General features: G+C 53.1%; 1 protein-coding gene across 1 annotated transcript; it reads right to left on the bottom strand.

The window, feature by feature from the left end:
• Positions 1–2,966: 2,966 nt before the first annotated feature.
• CHAC1 (ChaC glutathione specific gamma-glutamylcyclotransferase 1) lies at positions 2,967–5,395 on the bottom strand. Its single transcript, XM_045536274.1, has 3 exons — positions 4,965–5,395; positions 4,542–4,577; positions 2,967–4,070 (listed from the first exon to the last, which is right to left on the bottom strand). Exons 1-3 carry the CDS (start codon positions 5,193–5,195, stop codon positions 3,669–3,671), a joined length of 669 nt encoding a protein of 222 aa, XP_045392230.1. The 5' UTR covers positions 5,196–5,395; the 3' UTR covers positions 2,967–3,668.
• Between the last annotated feature and the right edge of the window lie 10,459 nt (positions 5,396–15,854).

Here is a 15,854-nt window from a genome sequence, read left to right as displayed (position 1 = left end):
TGTTTAAAATTTCCATTGAAAGCTCTGCTCTAGTCTGCAGCTGATCTGGGCTCAACGATTTGGGCACCTGCTGAATGGAAAGTTTGTTGAACTTTAATATTTGTGTGAGCTGAGCCAACTGAGATGTCTATGGTATTGGCCATTGTCTCTGTTGTTAATTGTCGGTCCTCTTCAATTAGGGCACAAACAAAATTAATTTTTTCCTTAAAAATTGATGTGGATGGTCTGCCACCATGGGCTTCATCTTCAACATTGTCTCATCCCTTCTTTTTTTTAATGGAGACAGGGTCTTGGTCTATTTCCCAGGCTGGAGTGTAGTAGCATGATCATAGCTCACTGCAGCCTTGAACTCCTGGCCTCAAGAATCCTCCTGCCTCAGCCTCCCAAGTAGCTGGGATTACAGGTGTGAACCACCACACCTGGCCCGTCTCATCCGTTCTTAAAATGAGTTATCCATTTGTAAACTGCTGATTTCTTCCGGATATTATCTTCATATCCTCATAAACTCTTTATAAAGCATCAGTGATTTAACCCTTCTTCCACCCAAGCTTCACCACATTTTTTTTTTTTTTTTTTGCCTTTCTTATCTGGGTGATGGGATTCACCACAAATTTGATGTTTCTTCTTTCTTCAATTTTAGCAGAATTCATGTTGCTCTGATAGGAGCTCTTTTCAAATTGATGTCTTACCTTTCTTTGTGTATCAAACTAGATCCTGTTTAGACATGTTACAACAAATTAGTATGAGTTTATTTTGGTGGAAAAAATTTTGAAATCCATGCATAGTTTTTTCATAATATGCATTTTCCATGAACTTTTTTGAAGACCCTCCTCATATTAAGTTAGACATGAAAAAAAATTACAAAACAATGGCCAGGCTCAGTGGCTCATGGCTGCAATCCTAACACTTTGGGAGGCCAAGGCAAGAGGATTGCTTGATGCCAGGACCAACCTGAGCAAGAGCCAGACCCCTTCTCTAAAAATAAAAATAGAAAAATGAGCCAAGCATGGTGGCTCAGGCCTATAGTTTCTACCCTGCCCTCACTCTGCCTATCCAACCAGCTGCCAAACCTGTCCACCTCCCCCTAAACTGCTCCCTAACCCACTGCCATGCCTCAGCGTGGGCCCTCTTCACACCCTCCCTCCTCTCTTTGGCCTCCTTCCTCCTCCAATCGGACATAGCAGCCAGCGTTCCCTCTTAAACACATCTCTGCCCTGCTCAAAATTCACTGGAGGACACTAGTGACCCTGGAGAAATGCCACCCGCACAGCACAGCACAGCTCACTAGGCCAGTCCGAGTGATGCAGTCCTGCCACTTGTCCAGCACGTGTGCCCTGCCCCATGCTGCTCTGTGCCAGCTGATCTGACCTTGCCTCCCCCTCAGGCACATGGTGTTCCCTGACTCTCTGTTCCCCAAAAGCTCCTTCTCAGGCTCCCACCCCCAGAACACCTTCCCTGACTGCCCTGCTCTGATCAGGAGCCTGTTGCAGGTGCTCAGGGCCCTGTTCTCCTCCCACTTCACACTGAATGTCATCCTCAGTTTCTACACTCCAGGATCCTTAAAGAGGAGGATTTCTTTACTGCTGTATCCCAGAGCCTAGAATGGTGCCTGGCACACAGTAGAAACTTAGTACATACTTGCTGAATGAACGGTTTGACGAATGCACGTCCCCCACGTGCACCTGGCAAGCAGCCCTCCCAAGCCCCATTCAACTCCCAGTACAGAGCAGCGCTCTGCTCTGGCTGTCTGGCCCTGCCTTGGCACAGGAGGTGGCTGCCCAGGGCTCCTTGCCACCCGCTGCCTCCTCCTGTTGTGTTGCCCTGACCAGGCTCCAAGTAGAACCTGGCTGGACTCCACACTTTTCCCATCAATGCCCAAGACACGAGGACACCAAGACATGGGCACACAACCCAGCCATGGGCACCTTCCCCAGGCACAACGGCTGCCCAACTTGGTCAGAGCTGACCCCGCCAGGGACACCCAGACCAATCCAGGGCACCAGCCACAAGCAGCAGCAGCACATACCACAGAGCTGGCCCCATACATCATTCCATGGGTACCACTCCCTCACAGTAAACTGATGCTCAGAAGGCTGAATACTTTTCTCAAGGTCACTAGGCTAGTGAGGGAGGGAGCTGGATTGGACTCAAGCTGTTCTTCTGCTAAAGCCTGTCATCTTGTCCCTGTCCCCATTCTGCAGGTCCAGAAGTCGAGTGGCACTAAGGGGCCACTCCCTGGTGAGGAGCTCAGGGCCAGGCTGATCCCCTGGAGCTGGGATCTGCCCCCAAGGGCCAGGACCAGGAGGAGGAGCATCCAGGGATAGGCAGGGAGTGAACAAGCAGCAGCCCAGGGCACCCGGCAACTCATTCCAGCATGGGCAAGAGTCCTGGCGGCTCAGGGTAATGAAGAAGGCACAGCCACTACCACTGCCCCAGGCAGCAAGTGAGCACTTGGGCCCTGAAAGTAAAAGGGACACCATGTCCTCCAGGCCACAGGTCCCTGCTATCAGCCTTGTCCCAGAAGTTGTCATCACCCTACCCTAACCCACATGCTTTAGCAGGCAGCCCAGGGTCTGACCCTGCTGTTAGGAAGAGGCAGCAGCTGACCCTGCAGCTAGAGGAAAAGCAGGTCTGAGCTCCAAGCTTGTCAGCCTCCTCAGGGAAGCTGGGAGAATGAGACACGGGGTCCCAGGTTGGTGACAGGGACACTGCTCATAAGGCTGCCTAATAAAGCTGCATGAGCTAAATTCTGCATAACTCAGGGGGAACTATTTGCCTGCACTAAGACGTGAATTGTACCCACGGGAGTGATGTAACTGGTAGTCCTACTGCTCAGCTGCCCCATCCCTGGGAGAGAGGGCAGGAAAGGAAGAGAGAGCCCTTTCCCCCTCAGGAGCCTTCCATGGCTTCACCACCTCACTCGCTCCAACCCCTCATCTAAAGAAAGAACCACATTCCAGCACAGCACAGATAGAGACTGGTTTATGGATAATAGCATGGGACGGACTGGGAAAGTTCCAGGGCCTGTAGTGATGAGCTTCCCAGGAACAGACAGACAGGAGTGGCCCAGACAGACCAGCAGACAGACGGACAGGGAAACAAAACCAAATGGGTAAACAGTTGTGTCCAGGCATCAGATCCAGCTCTGCCCTGGGGATTTGGAGCAGGGCTGACAGGGGCCTCTGTCCTGGTAGGGCCCCTCTCCTCACTCCCCGCTGTCCTCTTCCGGCATGCTGGGACCTTTGGCAGGTAGAGTTTCCAGGGCTATGGAATAGTCGGTCTGGGTGGGCAGAGGATCAAGGCTTTTGGAGACTCCCTGGAGAGGTGGAGGCCTGGGTGGTGTGGGGTTAGCAGCACTGGGGGGAATCTGGCCAGGCTCCAGGTGCCTGGGGTGGAACCACTGCTCAGCAGGGCCCCTGCGTGCAGGGCAGGCCCCCCACCCTGCCCACCACACCAACATGGTGCAATAAATAAAGTTTCAAGTGGTTAAGTCAGTGTCGAACAGGAGAGCTGGAGGCTTGCAGACAGGCAGGGGCTTAGAAAGAGAAGCCCCAGCCACCCACCATGTCCTGCCAGTGGGCTGTAACTGTATTAAGTTAGTCTTGGGCACTGGAGTGGATGTCTGGCCCCGATGTCCACATGGGCACTCTCTGCAGGGGCTCAGCCCCTCAGACCAGCGCCAAAGCCTGCTCGGTGGGGCAGAAGCAGGGCAGCAAGGTGCCCACAGCGTCCACGATTGCTGCCAGGTGCTCATCCTGTGCCTGAGGCCCGCAGAGCTGCATGAAGTCTGCCAGCCGCAGCAAGTACTCAAGGTTGTGGCCAGAGAAGCCTCGGCAGGCCAGGATCTGCGTAGCGATGGCCTCCTCAGGCGCAGGGCCCAGGTAGCCAGGGTTCTGTGGGGTGGCCACATAGGCCAATGCCTTGAGTGGTTGGTCAGGGGTATCTTGAGGATAGAAAGTGACCTCCTTGGTATCATAGCCACCAAGCACTGCTTCCCGCACATTCAGGTATTTCAGGGCCTCGCTCACCTGCTCGCCTTGCACCTGGTACGCCACGCCCCAAGTGCAGCCCTAGGAGGAAACACGGGCATCTGGGGTCAGTTACAGTAGCTCCTTCCTACCCCACCCGCATGCCCCTGGCCCCAGGGTTGTGCTCTACAAAGGACATGGGTGGCCAGCTGAGGAGCCATCTGGCAGCAACATGCGAGCCCTTACTCGCTCTTTCTTAAAGGTTGATGAGATGGTCTAGCCCCAGAGATGACAGGATTCCTACTGAAAGTGTGGTCCAGGAACCAGGGGCATCACCTGTAAGCTTGTTAGGGATGCTGCATCTCAGACCCCACTCTAATCCTACTGAGTTAAAATCTGCATTTCAACAAATAAGCTCCTCAGGTGATTCTTGTGAGAAGCACTGAGCTACACCAGCTTCTGCCCTGCCAGAGAGGCACCAAGTCTAGCTCCCAGCCAAGGGGCTCTGAGCTCTGTCTGTCTGCACCTCTCCACGTTGGGCCCCAGGGTCCCCCTCTTGACTCAGGCGCTTACCTCATGATCTTCAAGGAGAGTCACCACACGGCCAGGCTAAGGAGGGAAGAAAGATTTTGAATAAGACAAGTTAGAAATCAGCTCTGCCATCAGTGCAAGGAAGCCCTCACCCCACTGGTCCAGGCCTCAGAGCCCCACTCTGCAGGCTCAGAGTCACTCGTGCAGGGGCATGTGGGAGAGTGATGTATGGAGGCAGGAGAAATAGTAAGATAGACACGGGCCAGTGGCCCAGATTGGTAATCAACACAGGAGTCTACAGGTTCACAGATTCCAGCCATCACAGTGATCCACCGGGCACATACATTTAAGCCACAAACCCGCAGACACGGGTTTACACATGTCCCTCCATCGGCCCGGCACCAGCGCCCACTATCCTGCCCCCATCTCCCTCATTCCCCTGGACACAGTCGGATGGATGCTCACCATCTTGTCGCTGCCCCGATGGAAGGTGTCTCCCTGCCAGAAACGGCGGCTGTAGCCGCGCACGAAGCCCACACGGCTGTCGCTGTAGGCGAAGTCGGGCCTCCACACCAGGGAGCCGTACCCGAAAATCCACAGTGCTTGAACATCGCCGTCGTCTCGGGGGTGCTGAGCGGAGGGCGCAGGGGACGGCGAGCGGGGCGGGGTGTTAGGGGATGCGGATTCCTGCTTCATGGTGCCGGGCTCAGGAATGGGCCCAGGCGGCCTCCGGGGCTGGTCTCCGGCGTGGGCACGGAAGGACCGACGGACGCTCACACCTGGCCTGGCACCGCTCGGTCGCTCCAGCTGAGTGCCCCCTACGGAGGCGCCCTTTAAACCCTCTGGCCGGGAGACCCCGCCCACCGCGGCCAGCTGCCGCGGTGATTGGGGCGGGGCAAATCCCCTTTTGACCAATCACCTTCGGATTTTGCTCCTCTCTTAACCGCGCCGTCCTCTGAGTGGGTGGCTGAACGGCCTGCTCCGGGCCCTGTGCGCCCACTGATTGGTTCGGCTCCACCTCTGTAGCAAACCTGGCAGGAGTGATGCAACGGCAGAGGAGGTTTCTCGAGAGCCGGCATGCAGCAAGGGTGCTACGGATTGCGTCAGGCGGCGGGCAGGGGGCACTGGTTGGGCACCGACACGGGCATCGGGCATCTCCCCGGAGGCCCCTCCATGGCTTGGGCCCCGCAGGAGCCACGGCGGATGGGTCCCAGGGAGTGTCTTCCCAGCCGTCTTGCCCGGGCACCTGGCCGCGTCACTGCCACCCCAGACAGCGCGGACTCAGTCCCAAGGCCAGTCAGTGCAAGGCACGTCCAGAAGGAGCGCTCTGCGCGGCGTAAACTCTCGTCTCCCAGGCCCCGCCTGAGAGCCACGCACTGCGGGAAAGCTGTCGGAGGCACCCTCCGCATTCCTGTCAGGTGCCTCATGCCGTTGGCCCGCGTGAGCAAATGGAGAAACTGAGTCACGGGGCGGCAAGGGGTTCTGCAAAGGTTGCAGGTCTGAGTCAGGCCAGACGCCAGGAGCTTGCAGGCCTCACGTGAGATCTACGCCCCGGACCAGGTGCGGGACCCCCTGAGCCCAGGCAGGCTCCGGGAAGAGCTTGTCAGAGCGCTTGGAACGGCAGGCCCAGGCCATTGCTTAGGCGGTGGTGGCCGCACCTGTAAAGAGAGGCCTGAAAGATAGGAAATCCAAGCCAGTCTTGCCTGGAGGCGATGGGTTTAGTTCTTCCCGGATGGGAGATTTTGCAGCAATGGTTAACCCGTAGGCACCGAGGTTCCGGGAGCTGCTAGCAAGGAGGACCCTGTTGAGACTGTGAGCAGCTACCAGCCTTCTCCCTTGGCATCTGGCCTCCCAGCGGAGTGGGCCCACTAAGCATTAAAAAGGTACTGCCCCCTGGAGATGTCTCTGACAGGAAAAGAGAAAAAGAGGCAGCTCAGGGCCTTCCGCTCCCGGAACTGGCTCCTGGAAAGGGCTGGCAATATGATTTCTCATTCGATTCTAATTAGATATTTAAACTATAAATTATCTACACACTTCACATACTCATTCAAAAGGCGTCTCAGATGTATTTCCCAATGGGAACGTTGCACAATGGTGTGTATAGTATGAAGCTATTTCTTTAAGAACAAGTTATACACTAGTATTTGTGTATGAAATAATCTGAAAGAATATACCTAAACTGTTAGAGGCTGTCACCCAAGGAGTACTATCTATCAGTACTAAACTTAAATATTTATGAACAGGTTTGGATTTTTACAAGGAGCATGAATTACTTTTCCAATTGGAAGAAAAAGCACAGGCAAAATGGTCATTTCTGGTTATTTTTTTTTCTCTTTCTCTTTCTTTCCATTCCCCATGTTCACTCTCCCCTCTTCTCTCTCTCCTCCCCGCTTTAGTTCATATGAGCACCCCCTTAGCTGCTAGCTTCTTAGCATAACCTCTGCGGCACTCACCACCATTGGGTAGTAGTAGGGCGGGGTGGGGGGGTGGAAACTAGCACCAGCATATTGCTGGAAGAATCTGAATTGGCACAAATAACGCTTTGAGAAGGCATCTTGGTGATACAAATCAAGAATCATAAACTGTCCCTGCCCTTTGACCCATTCCTTCCACTCCAGGAAATTATTCAAAATATGGGAAAGCCATATGCCCGAAGATTTTCAATGCATTGTTATTTATTATAGCAAAAACAAAAGAAGAAAAACTACTTAAATACCCCAAAATAGCTAAATGTTTAAGTAAATTATGGTTAATTCACATGATGGAAAAATACACTCATATACACACACAAAAGAAACAAATATCCAGCAATAGATGATTAGTTATAAATTTTATATAGTCCATTAAATTTGTGCAGCCATTAGAAACAATTATGTATGCCTATATTTATTGACATGGAAACATATCTATGATCTATAATTAAGTGAAAAATCAGGTTATAAAGTAATCTAGTATAACTTTTTAGGCCTGTGTGATGGCTCATGCCTGTAATCATAGCACTCTGGGAGACTGAGGCAGGAGGATTACTTGAGCTCAGGAGTTTGAGACCAGCCTGAGCAAGAGCGAGATCCATCTCTACTAAAAACAGAAAAAATTAGCCAGTCAACTAAAAACAGAAAAAAAATTAGCCAGGAATGGTGGCGTGCACCTTGTTGTCCCAGAGCCCAGACTCTGTCTCAAAAAGAAAAAATAAATAAATAAATAAAAATAAAGTAACTAGTAAAGTCTGTATATGTTTATTTGCATAGAAAAAAATCTGGAAGGACACATAAAAATGCTCAAAGGTGATTACCTCTGAGTAATAGGATTACATGAGATTTGCATTTCCTTTATTATACTAATTCTGGTTGAGGTTTTTTTTTTTTTTTTTTTGAGACAGAGTCTTGCTCTTTTGCCCTGGCTAGAGTACCGTGGCGTTAGCCTAGCTCACAGCAACCTCAAACTCTCGGGTTTAAGCAATCCTTCTGTCTCAGCCTCCCGAGTAGCTGGGACTATAGGCATGCGCCACCATGCCCGGCTAATTTTTTTCTATATGTATTTTTATTTGGCCAGATAATTTCTTTCTATTTTTAGTAGAGATGGGGGTCTCGCTCTTGCTCACACTGGCCTCAGAACTCCTGACCTTGAGCTATCCGCCCCCGTCGGCCTCCCAGAGTGCTAGGATTACAGGCGTGAGCCACCACGCCCGGCCTGGTTGAGATTTTAAAAACAGAACATAAACTATTTCCATACTTAAAAAGAAGGCTATTTCTATTTAGGAAAAAAAGTTTAAAGTCAAAATAAAACCCATTGTGAAAACAATGTAATGGCTGGGCGTGGTGGTTCATGCCTATAATCCTAGCATTCTAGGAGGATCACTTGAGGCCAGGAGTTCCAGACCAGCCTGAGCAAGAGCAAGACCCCATCTCTACTAAAAATAGAAAAATTTGTCAGGCATGGTGGTGCATGTAGTCCCTGCGGCTCAGGAGGCTGAGGCAGGAAGATCGCTTGAGCCCAGGAGTTTGAGGTTGCTGTGAGCTAGGCTGATGCCACAGCACTCTAGCCTGGGCAACAGAGCGAGACTCTGTCTCAAAAAAAAAAAAAAAGAAAGAAAGAAAAAGAAAACAATGTGGTAAAAATGTCTATAATTGGGACATTTTTATGTCCCAATAAATGGGAACTATCACATGCACTAGATTAAAACTATTAAAAACAAGATGCATGAGGAATAAAGGTGGGGGCACCGAAGACAATGGGTATATTGGGGTGTTGGAGTTATGGGTTTTCTTCCCTCTATTTTCCAAGTTTTATGAAATGTAATTTTTAAATAATAAAAAGTTACTTTTAGCCAGGTGCAATGGCTTGTGCCTGTAGCCCTAGCTACCTGGGAGGCTAAGATGGAAGGATCGCTTGAGCCCAGGAGTTTGAGGCCACAGTGAGCTATGATCGTGCCACTGCAATCCAGCCTAGGACCCTGTCTCTATTTTAAGAAAAAAGTTACTTTAAAAGAGTAGTTAGTGGTTTTCTGGTGGGTGAAGGGTAGATAGCATATCTGAATCATCTGGGGAACATTTTCACAATGCCCATTCTCAGACCTTCTCCCACTCCAACCAAAGTCCCAGGTTTTAATAACTCGTTTGATGATGTCCTCAATAACCTGATCTTGCTCCAGGCAGGGTTAGACACTCTCTCCTCTGGGCTCCCACAACCCTTTCGGTCACTTCTGTTTATGTGTCTGTCCCTTCCACCTTGTGCTGGCAACAGAAATAATCATTTACTGAGTGCTTACCATTTGCCAGGCAGTTTGCTAAACACTTTTACATCCACTGTAATTATAAATTTCTTCACTACTTTGTGAGGTAAATATTATTTCATAGATGAGCAAACAAGAAAGTTAGGTAACCTACTCACAGTGACATAGCAGTAAGTAGTAGCGCCAGGGTCCGAAGGCAGGTAGTAGTCCAGCTCTGAAGGCCCCTGCTGATTATCCTTGGACATCCTGCTTCCCACTACCTTGAGAGCTCCCCAAGAGCAGTGTTCCTCTCTGAAGGCCCAGGGGAATGAACACAGTGCTGGCATGTGGAAGGTTCTTCAGCAACGTAAGCAGAATAAGTGAAGCTCTCCCTTGGAAAAGGCCAGGGCATGTCGCGTGTGCTGCGTGACACAGGTTCAACTTTGACCCTCTCAAAATAGGAATCTCCACAGAAGTTTGCCAAGGGGATTTTGAACACCTTCCTAGGAACACATCTTCCCTGCTCCCATTCCTTGCTTATTCTTGGCAACAATATTTGTCTCTTTTCCTCTCAGAGGGACCCTTCCAGGCAGTAAACCACCCACTTAGCTGGTTCCTCTGTAACATCAGCTGCAAACCCTTCCCATCTTTCCTTCTAGAATCCCCTCAGGAAGGAGCTGCAGACATCAAACCCACAGAGGCAGCAGCTCACGAGAGGTGATCGAGCCAAGTATCACCTCCTCCTTGCAGAGTCGCACATGCTTTGCACATGATGCACACATGGTAGCTTCCTATTTTGGACTTTCCCCAAATTAATCTTTCCTTATTGTTCCCCTTCAGGTGCTTACTGCTCATCTCCTTGTGATCTGTTCCTTCCTGCTTCTCATTCCAGACACTGCAATCAACTTCTGGTGTTAGTGAGCATAGTTATCTGAAGCAAGGAAAGGCTTTGTTTCAGGAACTAGAGAATTAGGCTAATTTTATGTGCTAAATGGTGAAGTTGCCTGAGAAAGCTGCTGATTTTTGAGAGATGAAAAACATTCCAAGACACCAGCTCTAAGTTCAGCTTGCTCAGACTTGAGCCCAGCCCTACCATTTACCGGCTGGGTGACCCCAGGCATGTTGTCTCTTGTCCTCAGTTGTCTCAATTGTGAAGGAGGAAGAATAGTAACAGCATCTACCTTGCAGGGTCTGACAAAGATTGAAAGAAATAACACCTTAGCCAGTACCTGTCACATGGAAATGCTCAATTAATGTTGACTCTTTACTATTTTTACTTCATACTTTTCACTTTCTATTTTATCCAGGGCAGAGCCATCATCCACCTCTCAGTCTGCCACAGCTCAGAAGAACTGAGTAGGTCGGGAAAGTGATCAGGGTGAGTATTTTAGATTCAGTGGAAGAAATCTCTGGCCATCTCACCCTCCATTTTCCATATGAAGTTCACAGATTATTCCAGTAAATAAGGTGCTAAAGGAGTGTTTTTAAAAGGTAGAATGGGTAATAGTCTGTCCTAAGCATGCTATTAATAGAACAGTTGCTTGAGCAGAGGAGAGATTTTCTGTGTATGCATGGGGGTGGGAGTGTTAAAGTAAATGAATTAATAAATAATCCACAATCTATGAGGGACTACACCTCCCACAGGCCTCTGAGAGGTAAGTGTGTCCTCGGGTCTTTGGCCCATGTGCAGGGAGGACATAGGCACTCTGGCAAAAGGATGGGAAGATGGAGCAGGGGAGTGTCTCCATACAGTCCACCTCAGAAGAGGGGGAGACAGTCAGAGGCAGCTGTTCTGCTGGGTGTGCAGGCAAGTCCAGGGCTGATGGGGAAGGCTACTGGGCCCTTGGTCCACAAAGCAGGGGCTGTAAGGATTCACCCATATCCTGGCCGAAGGGTGCATGGGATAGTGGAAGAACCTGGCTTCCTGCCCATTTTCTAGCCTCCAAGGTGGGAGAGAAAACCAGCCAACATGGCACCTCTGGGGTGGCCAGTGTTCCGGCTATTCAGAGCTCAGTGCTCTTCCACCTGGAAGGGGAGGGACCAGGCTCCAGTCCAGGGCTGAAATGGTGGGGTGGTGTCCCCAATTCCAAGGAGAGAGAAAGGTGTAGTTTGTTGGGGCAGGAAGCAGGGGGTTGCAGGGCTGAAGAGAAGCTGCAGTGGGGAGCATTGCAGTGGAGTAAAAGGCCTGCAGAGGAAGGAGACCCACCAGGTCAGGGGTGAACATCAGATCCCATGGAAGTGCTGCAGTGTGGTTGGAACTGGCTTCAGGAGAGAATCCTCAGAAAACAGCCCATGTGGAGAAGTAAGACTGCTGACAAGGGGCCTGGTGTGCTGTAGACTGAGTCCCACAAGAGAGCCAAAGAAGTGAAGCTCCCTGACCATGCCTGGCAGGGCTGTGGCTCATGACCCAGGGCGGGCTTGGGCAGGCTTAGGCCTAGAGCCTACCTGTTGCTAAATTCAGATTCCTGCAATGCTTCTGTCTGGTGGTAGCCTCAGCTGGCTTTTTGGACACTGGTCCTGGCCTCAGAGCCTTAGAGGACCTTTGGGGAGAAGGGAACAGAATGAACCCACTCTTAACCAGACTGTTAAAGTGTGCCATTTCCCAGAGGCTAGGGAAAAGTTGGCCAAAGTCACTTGTGGCAGATCTCCAAGGGGAAGGTGACTCTTGAGGACTTGGGGTTCTGCTGTCCCTTCCCATAGCAAGGGCCTCTCTTCTACCCCTGCCCACATCAGAGGCGGTTGACTCAGATTAGTGGTGTTCCTCAAAGATGGGCACGCAGGGAGGCGACAGGGGTGGCAGCCTGTGAACTAGGCCTTGCGTGGTCCTAGAGCTACTGCTGGGACTATTCTGCCAGACCCCAACCCCCCCTGGAGCCCACCTGGCTGCTGTGGCTGGGGGAGTGGTAGCTCCACAAAGTGGTTTACTGAGCTATGCTTAAGGTGCAGTCACCAACCAGTAGAGGTTAAAACACTGCTCACAAATGTTTCCATACATTAACTCATTTCAACCTCATGGTAATGTGTACGAGGTATTATCCCCAGAGAGGTTAAAGGTAATCAGCTAGAATTCAGCGGTCCCCAACCTTTTTGGCACCAGGGACCTGTTTCACGGAAGACAATTTTTCCATGGGGCGGGGGCGGGAGGCCAAGCTCAGGAGGTGATGCGAGTGATGGGCGGCTGTAAATAGAGGTGAAGCTTTGCTAGCTCACCTCCTGCTGTGCGGGCAGCTCCCCTCCAAGTTTCATGGAAGACCATATTTCCACGGGCGGGGTGGAGGGTGTGCAGGGAGGAACGCGGTACGGCGGAGCTGTGCGGCCCGAGCCCTGACAGGCCACAGACGGTACTGGGCCACTGCCCGGGGGTTGGGGACCGCAGAGATAGATGTTAGCTCCCCTGGGCAGAGACCCTGTTTTGGTGTCAATGCATGACAAATAATAGGGGCTCAATCAGCGCGGAAGGAATGAAGAAACAGACTTGTCCCAGATCCCCTGGCATTGAGGGGCGGTGCTAGAAGGGAGCTTCAGCCTCTTAACTCAGTACCAGTGCCCCTTCCAGCCCGCTGGACCGGATGGCCGGAGGACCGCGGGGGTGGCGAGGGGAGCTGGCTGTCGGAGCCCACCAGGCTGGCTGCTGAGACGGCTGGAACATGTTTAAGGCCCTGCTCCTCTGGACACCCTAAGGATATGTGGGGAAAACCTCTCACTGGGTTCTCTCCAGTTTACGCCTTTGGCTTAGGGGCTCGGTGCCTGGGGTCACCTCTGCCCGGCAAAGACGCAAGCTGAACTCAGGCGTCTGGCTGCCCGGCTGCTGCCTATCGTCCGCCGGCGCCCGGGACGCAGAAGGGCTGCCCCCGCGAGCCTCCGGGGACGGCGGCACCCATCGCGCACAGCCCCGACGGCCGCGCAGCGCCCTCTAGTGCCGGGCAGCGGGGCCCGGCGGTCCCGCCTGCGGCTCGGGCTTCCCGCGGCTCGGCTTCCCGCGGTCCGGCGCGGGCTCCCTGGCCGGGGGCGGGATTCGGGGCCGAGCGGGCGGGGGAGTCTCCGAGAAACTCGCGGCCTTCGGCAGCTTCCCGGCCCGGGAAGTGAGCCGGGGTCGGCGGCCGCAAACAGGAAGTCGGGCTGTAACAAAGAGCGCGGGGGCGGGGAGCCGCGGGACCTCCAGGGCGCCGGGCGACGACGGCGGCAGGTGGAGGGCTGACCCGGGCGAGCGGGCGCACCTGCCCTTCCGCCGCTGCTCGGGGCTCGGGCCGCCGGGATCCGGCCGTGCGCCCTGGGCGCGAGGGAGGGCGCGGCCGCCCAGGGAAAGCCGCTGGGACCTCCCAGGAGCATCCCCGCCCCGGAACGGGACAGTCACAGTTCCTTGAGTGAATCACTTCCATCCCCTTCCCGGAATGCAGCAGGCCACGTGGGGTGGAGGGCTGGGTCCGTGGATCCTGTGGACCCGCGGGGAGAGGCTGGGAGAACTGCGGGGAGGAGGCCTACGGAGAGCTCTGTGGGTCCCAGTTAGGGGATGGAGCTTCCGTACTGCCCTGGTCTAGTCTAGTGGCCTTATCTAGCCTGCATGGGGGGAGGTAGGAGCCAGTGTCCTCTTTTGTTTCCTACCTCCCAAGCAGCCTGACCCCGGCCCTGAGGCAGGAGAGGGGACCCTGGCTGAGCAAGCAGAATAAAGGCATTCCTCCTTCTTCACAGCCCCACCCTAACACCCGCCCCAGTGATCTCCAGGTGGTTACCAGCCCAGGAACCTTGGAAAAGCAGCTGTCCTCAGGGCTGGAGGTCACTGTGGGGTCATATTTGTTCTCTAGGCAGGGCACTGGCTCCAGGCTGTTATGGAACTGCTAAACCCTTGTGAAATACTCCTGCAAATTAAATATGAACATTTGCTAACCCAGGGAAAGCACTTCACAATGAGTCTAGCCTAGAGCTATTGTCTGGCCAATAAGTCTAGTCTAGAGCTATAGTCTGGCCTTGTTTCTGCCAAGCCTGGGATATCTACTGTAAACCTGGACACTCAAGTGGTGGGGAAAGTCTTGGATAGCTTACCTATGATAAGGGGCTGGACCCTCAGGAAACCTGGGCAGAGCAGGTTCACTGTGGCCTGTTCATGCACCAAGCGTCTGCCCAGCTTCTGGTATGCTGCTAGAGGTGGAGCCTGGTATGCTGCTAGAGGTGGAGCCTGGCATAAGCTGCAGGTTGGAGGTGTCCAGACCAAGTCCATGCATGGGGCCCCGATTTCCCCAGAAAGCCAGCTTGGTGGTGGGCTCTCCCAGCTCCCACTCTAGGGTATCACAGTGGCTAAGGGGGTATAGCCAGCCAGCTCCCCTCCAGAGCTCTTCTCTGAGTGTCTAGCCACCCGTGCGGCCCAGCACAGCCTGATGGTGTGGACGTGCAGGCCAGCGGGTGTCCTACCTGTCCCCCACATGGGAGCCTCGTCATCTCGCCTTCGTGTCCCAGCCCAGTTTCCCCCGCCCCCCAGGGCCCGGGAGCTGCTTTCCTGTTTCATTTTGGGCAGGAAGAGTGAGGTCGTGTTGTTCTTCCCCCTGCTGCCGGCTCAGGCTGTGGGAACAGTTCCCTGAATGCTTTCCTGTTTGATACCCTGTGTGTGCAGGGAAGGGAACAGGCAGCGAGAAACAAGGCCTGGAGTGTGTGCATGCTCCTGTGTCTCTGGCAGAAGCACCCAGGTCCAGGGCGGGCATGCTGTGACCGTGTCAGGGAGAGAAGAAAGGGAGGGCAAATTGTGCTCCAGACAGTGGGCTGCGTTAGGAGCCAGGCATCTGGCAGATCTATTTTGCTTTACTGTGGACAAGCCGAGAGCTGGGAGCATCTGCTCAGCTTTTTGTCAGTGGCTCATTTGTTCATCGTTTGCTCTCCATGAGGTATATTTGTGGCTGTAGAGAGAGGATTGTGGCACTCTAGGGACTGTCCTGTGCCTTAGAGGAAGCTAGGCATGAAACTCCTAACTAGACTGGAAACTCCCTCCTTAGTACCTCTGCCAGAGAAATCTGGACTCAGGGAGGGCCAGCCACTCTTCTCCTCCCCCGCCCCGTAGCCTTCTGTAAGCTCCAGCAGCCCTGGGTGGACAGGGTGCCCCAACTCTCAGCTCTCCTGGCCAACTGCAAGGAGGACAAACGTAAGGCCATCATTCCTCCTGCTCTGTTCCCTGGACCAGTGCACCCTACATCAGCAGAAGGAACGACCCCAGATGTCATCATGGTTCCGAGACCCCTTCTCTGACAAGAGAATCCTTTTGAATAAGAGAAAAACAGGCAGAACTAGGGAGCCCCATAAGCTTTTTCAGGCTTGTGGAGAGAAAGGAAGGATAGATTCAGGTCGAGGGGAATATCCACCAAGGAACGGTGGGAGTGTCAAGAGGGAAGTGAGGAGCTGCATCCGTCCTCCACGCCACTGGGCAAGGAAGGCTGGCCTAGGCTGCAGACTGGGGGATGAGGCTGGGCTCCTCAAGGATGGAATGGGACAAGGGCCTGGGGCATAGCATGCCAAACTCCAGTGCATGCACAGGCCCCAGGGGTTGTGGCAGGGCATGCGGCAGCAATACGGGAAGGGCGTTTAGAATTCTTAGGGGTGAGAAGGCAGGGAGGGGATCCCCACTCTGCCTTCACAAAGACAGGACCCAAGAAGTGATAAAC

The sequence above is a fragment of the Lemur catta genome, chromosome 1 (assembly GCF_020740605.2).
Source record: "Lemur catta isolate mLemCat1 chromosome 1, mLemCat1.pri, whole genome shotgun sequence".
Taxonomy (NCBI): Eukaryota; Metazoa; Chordata; class Mammalia; order Primates; family Lemuridae; genus Lemur; species Lemur catta.
Note: the sequence above shows the minus strand (reverse complement) of the source record. Positions and strands in the feature narration are given on the sequence as shown.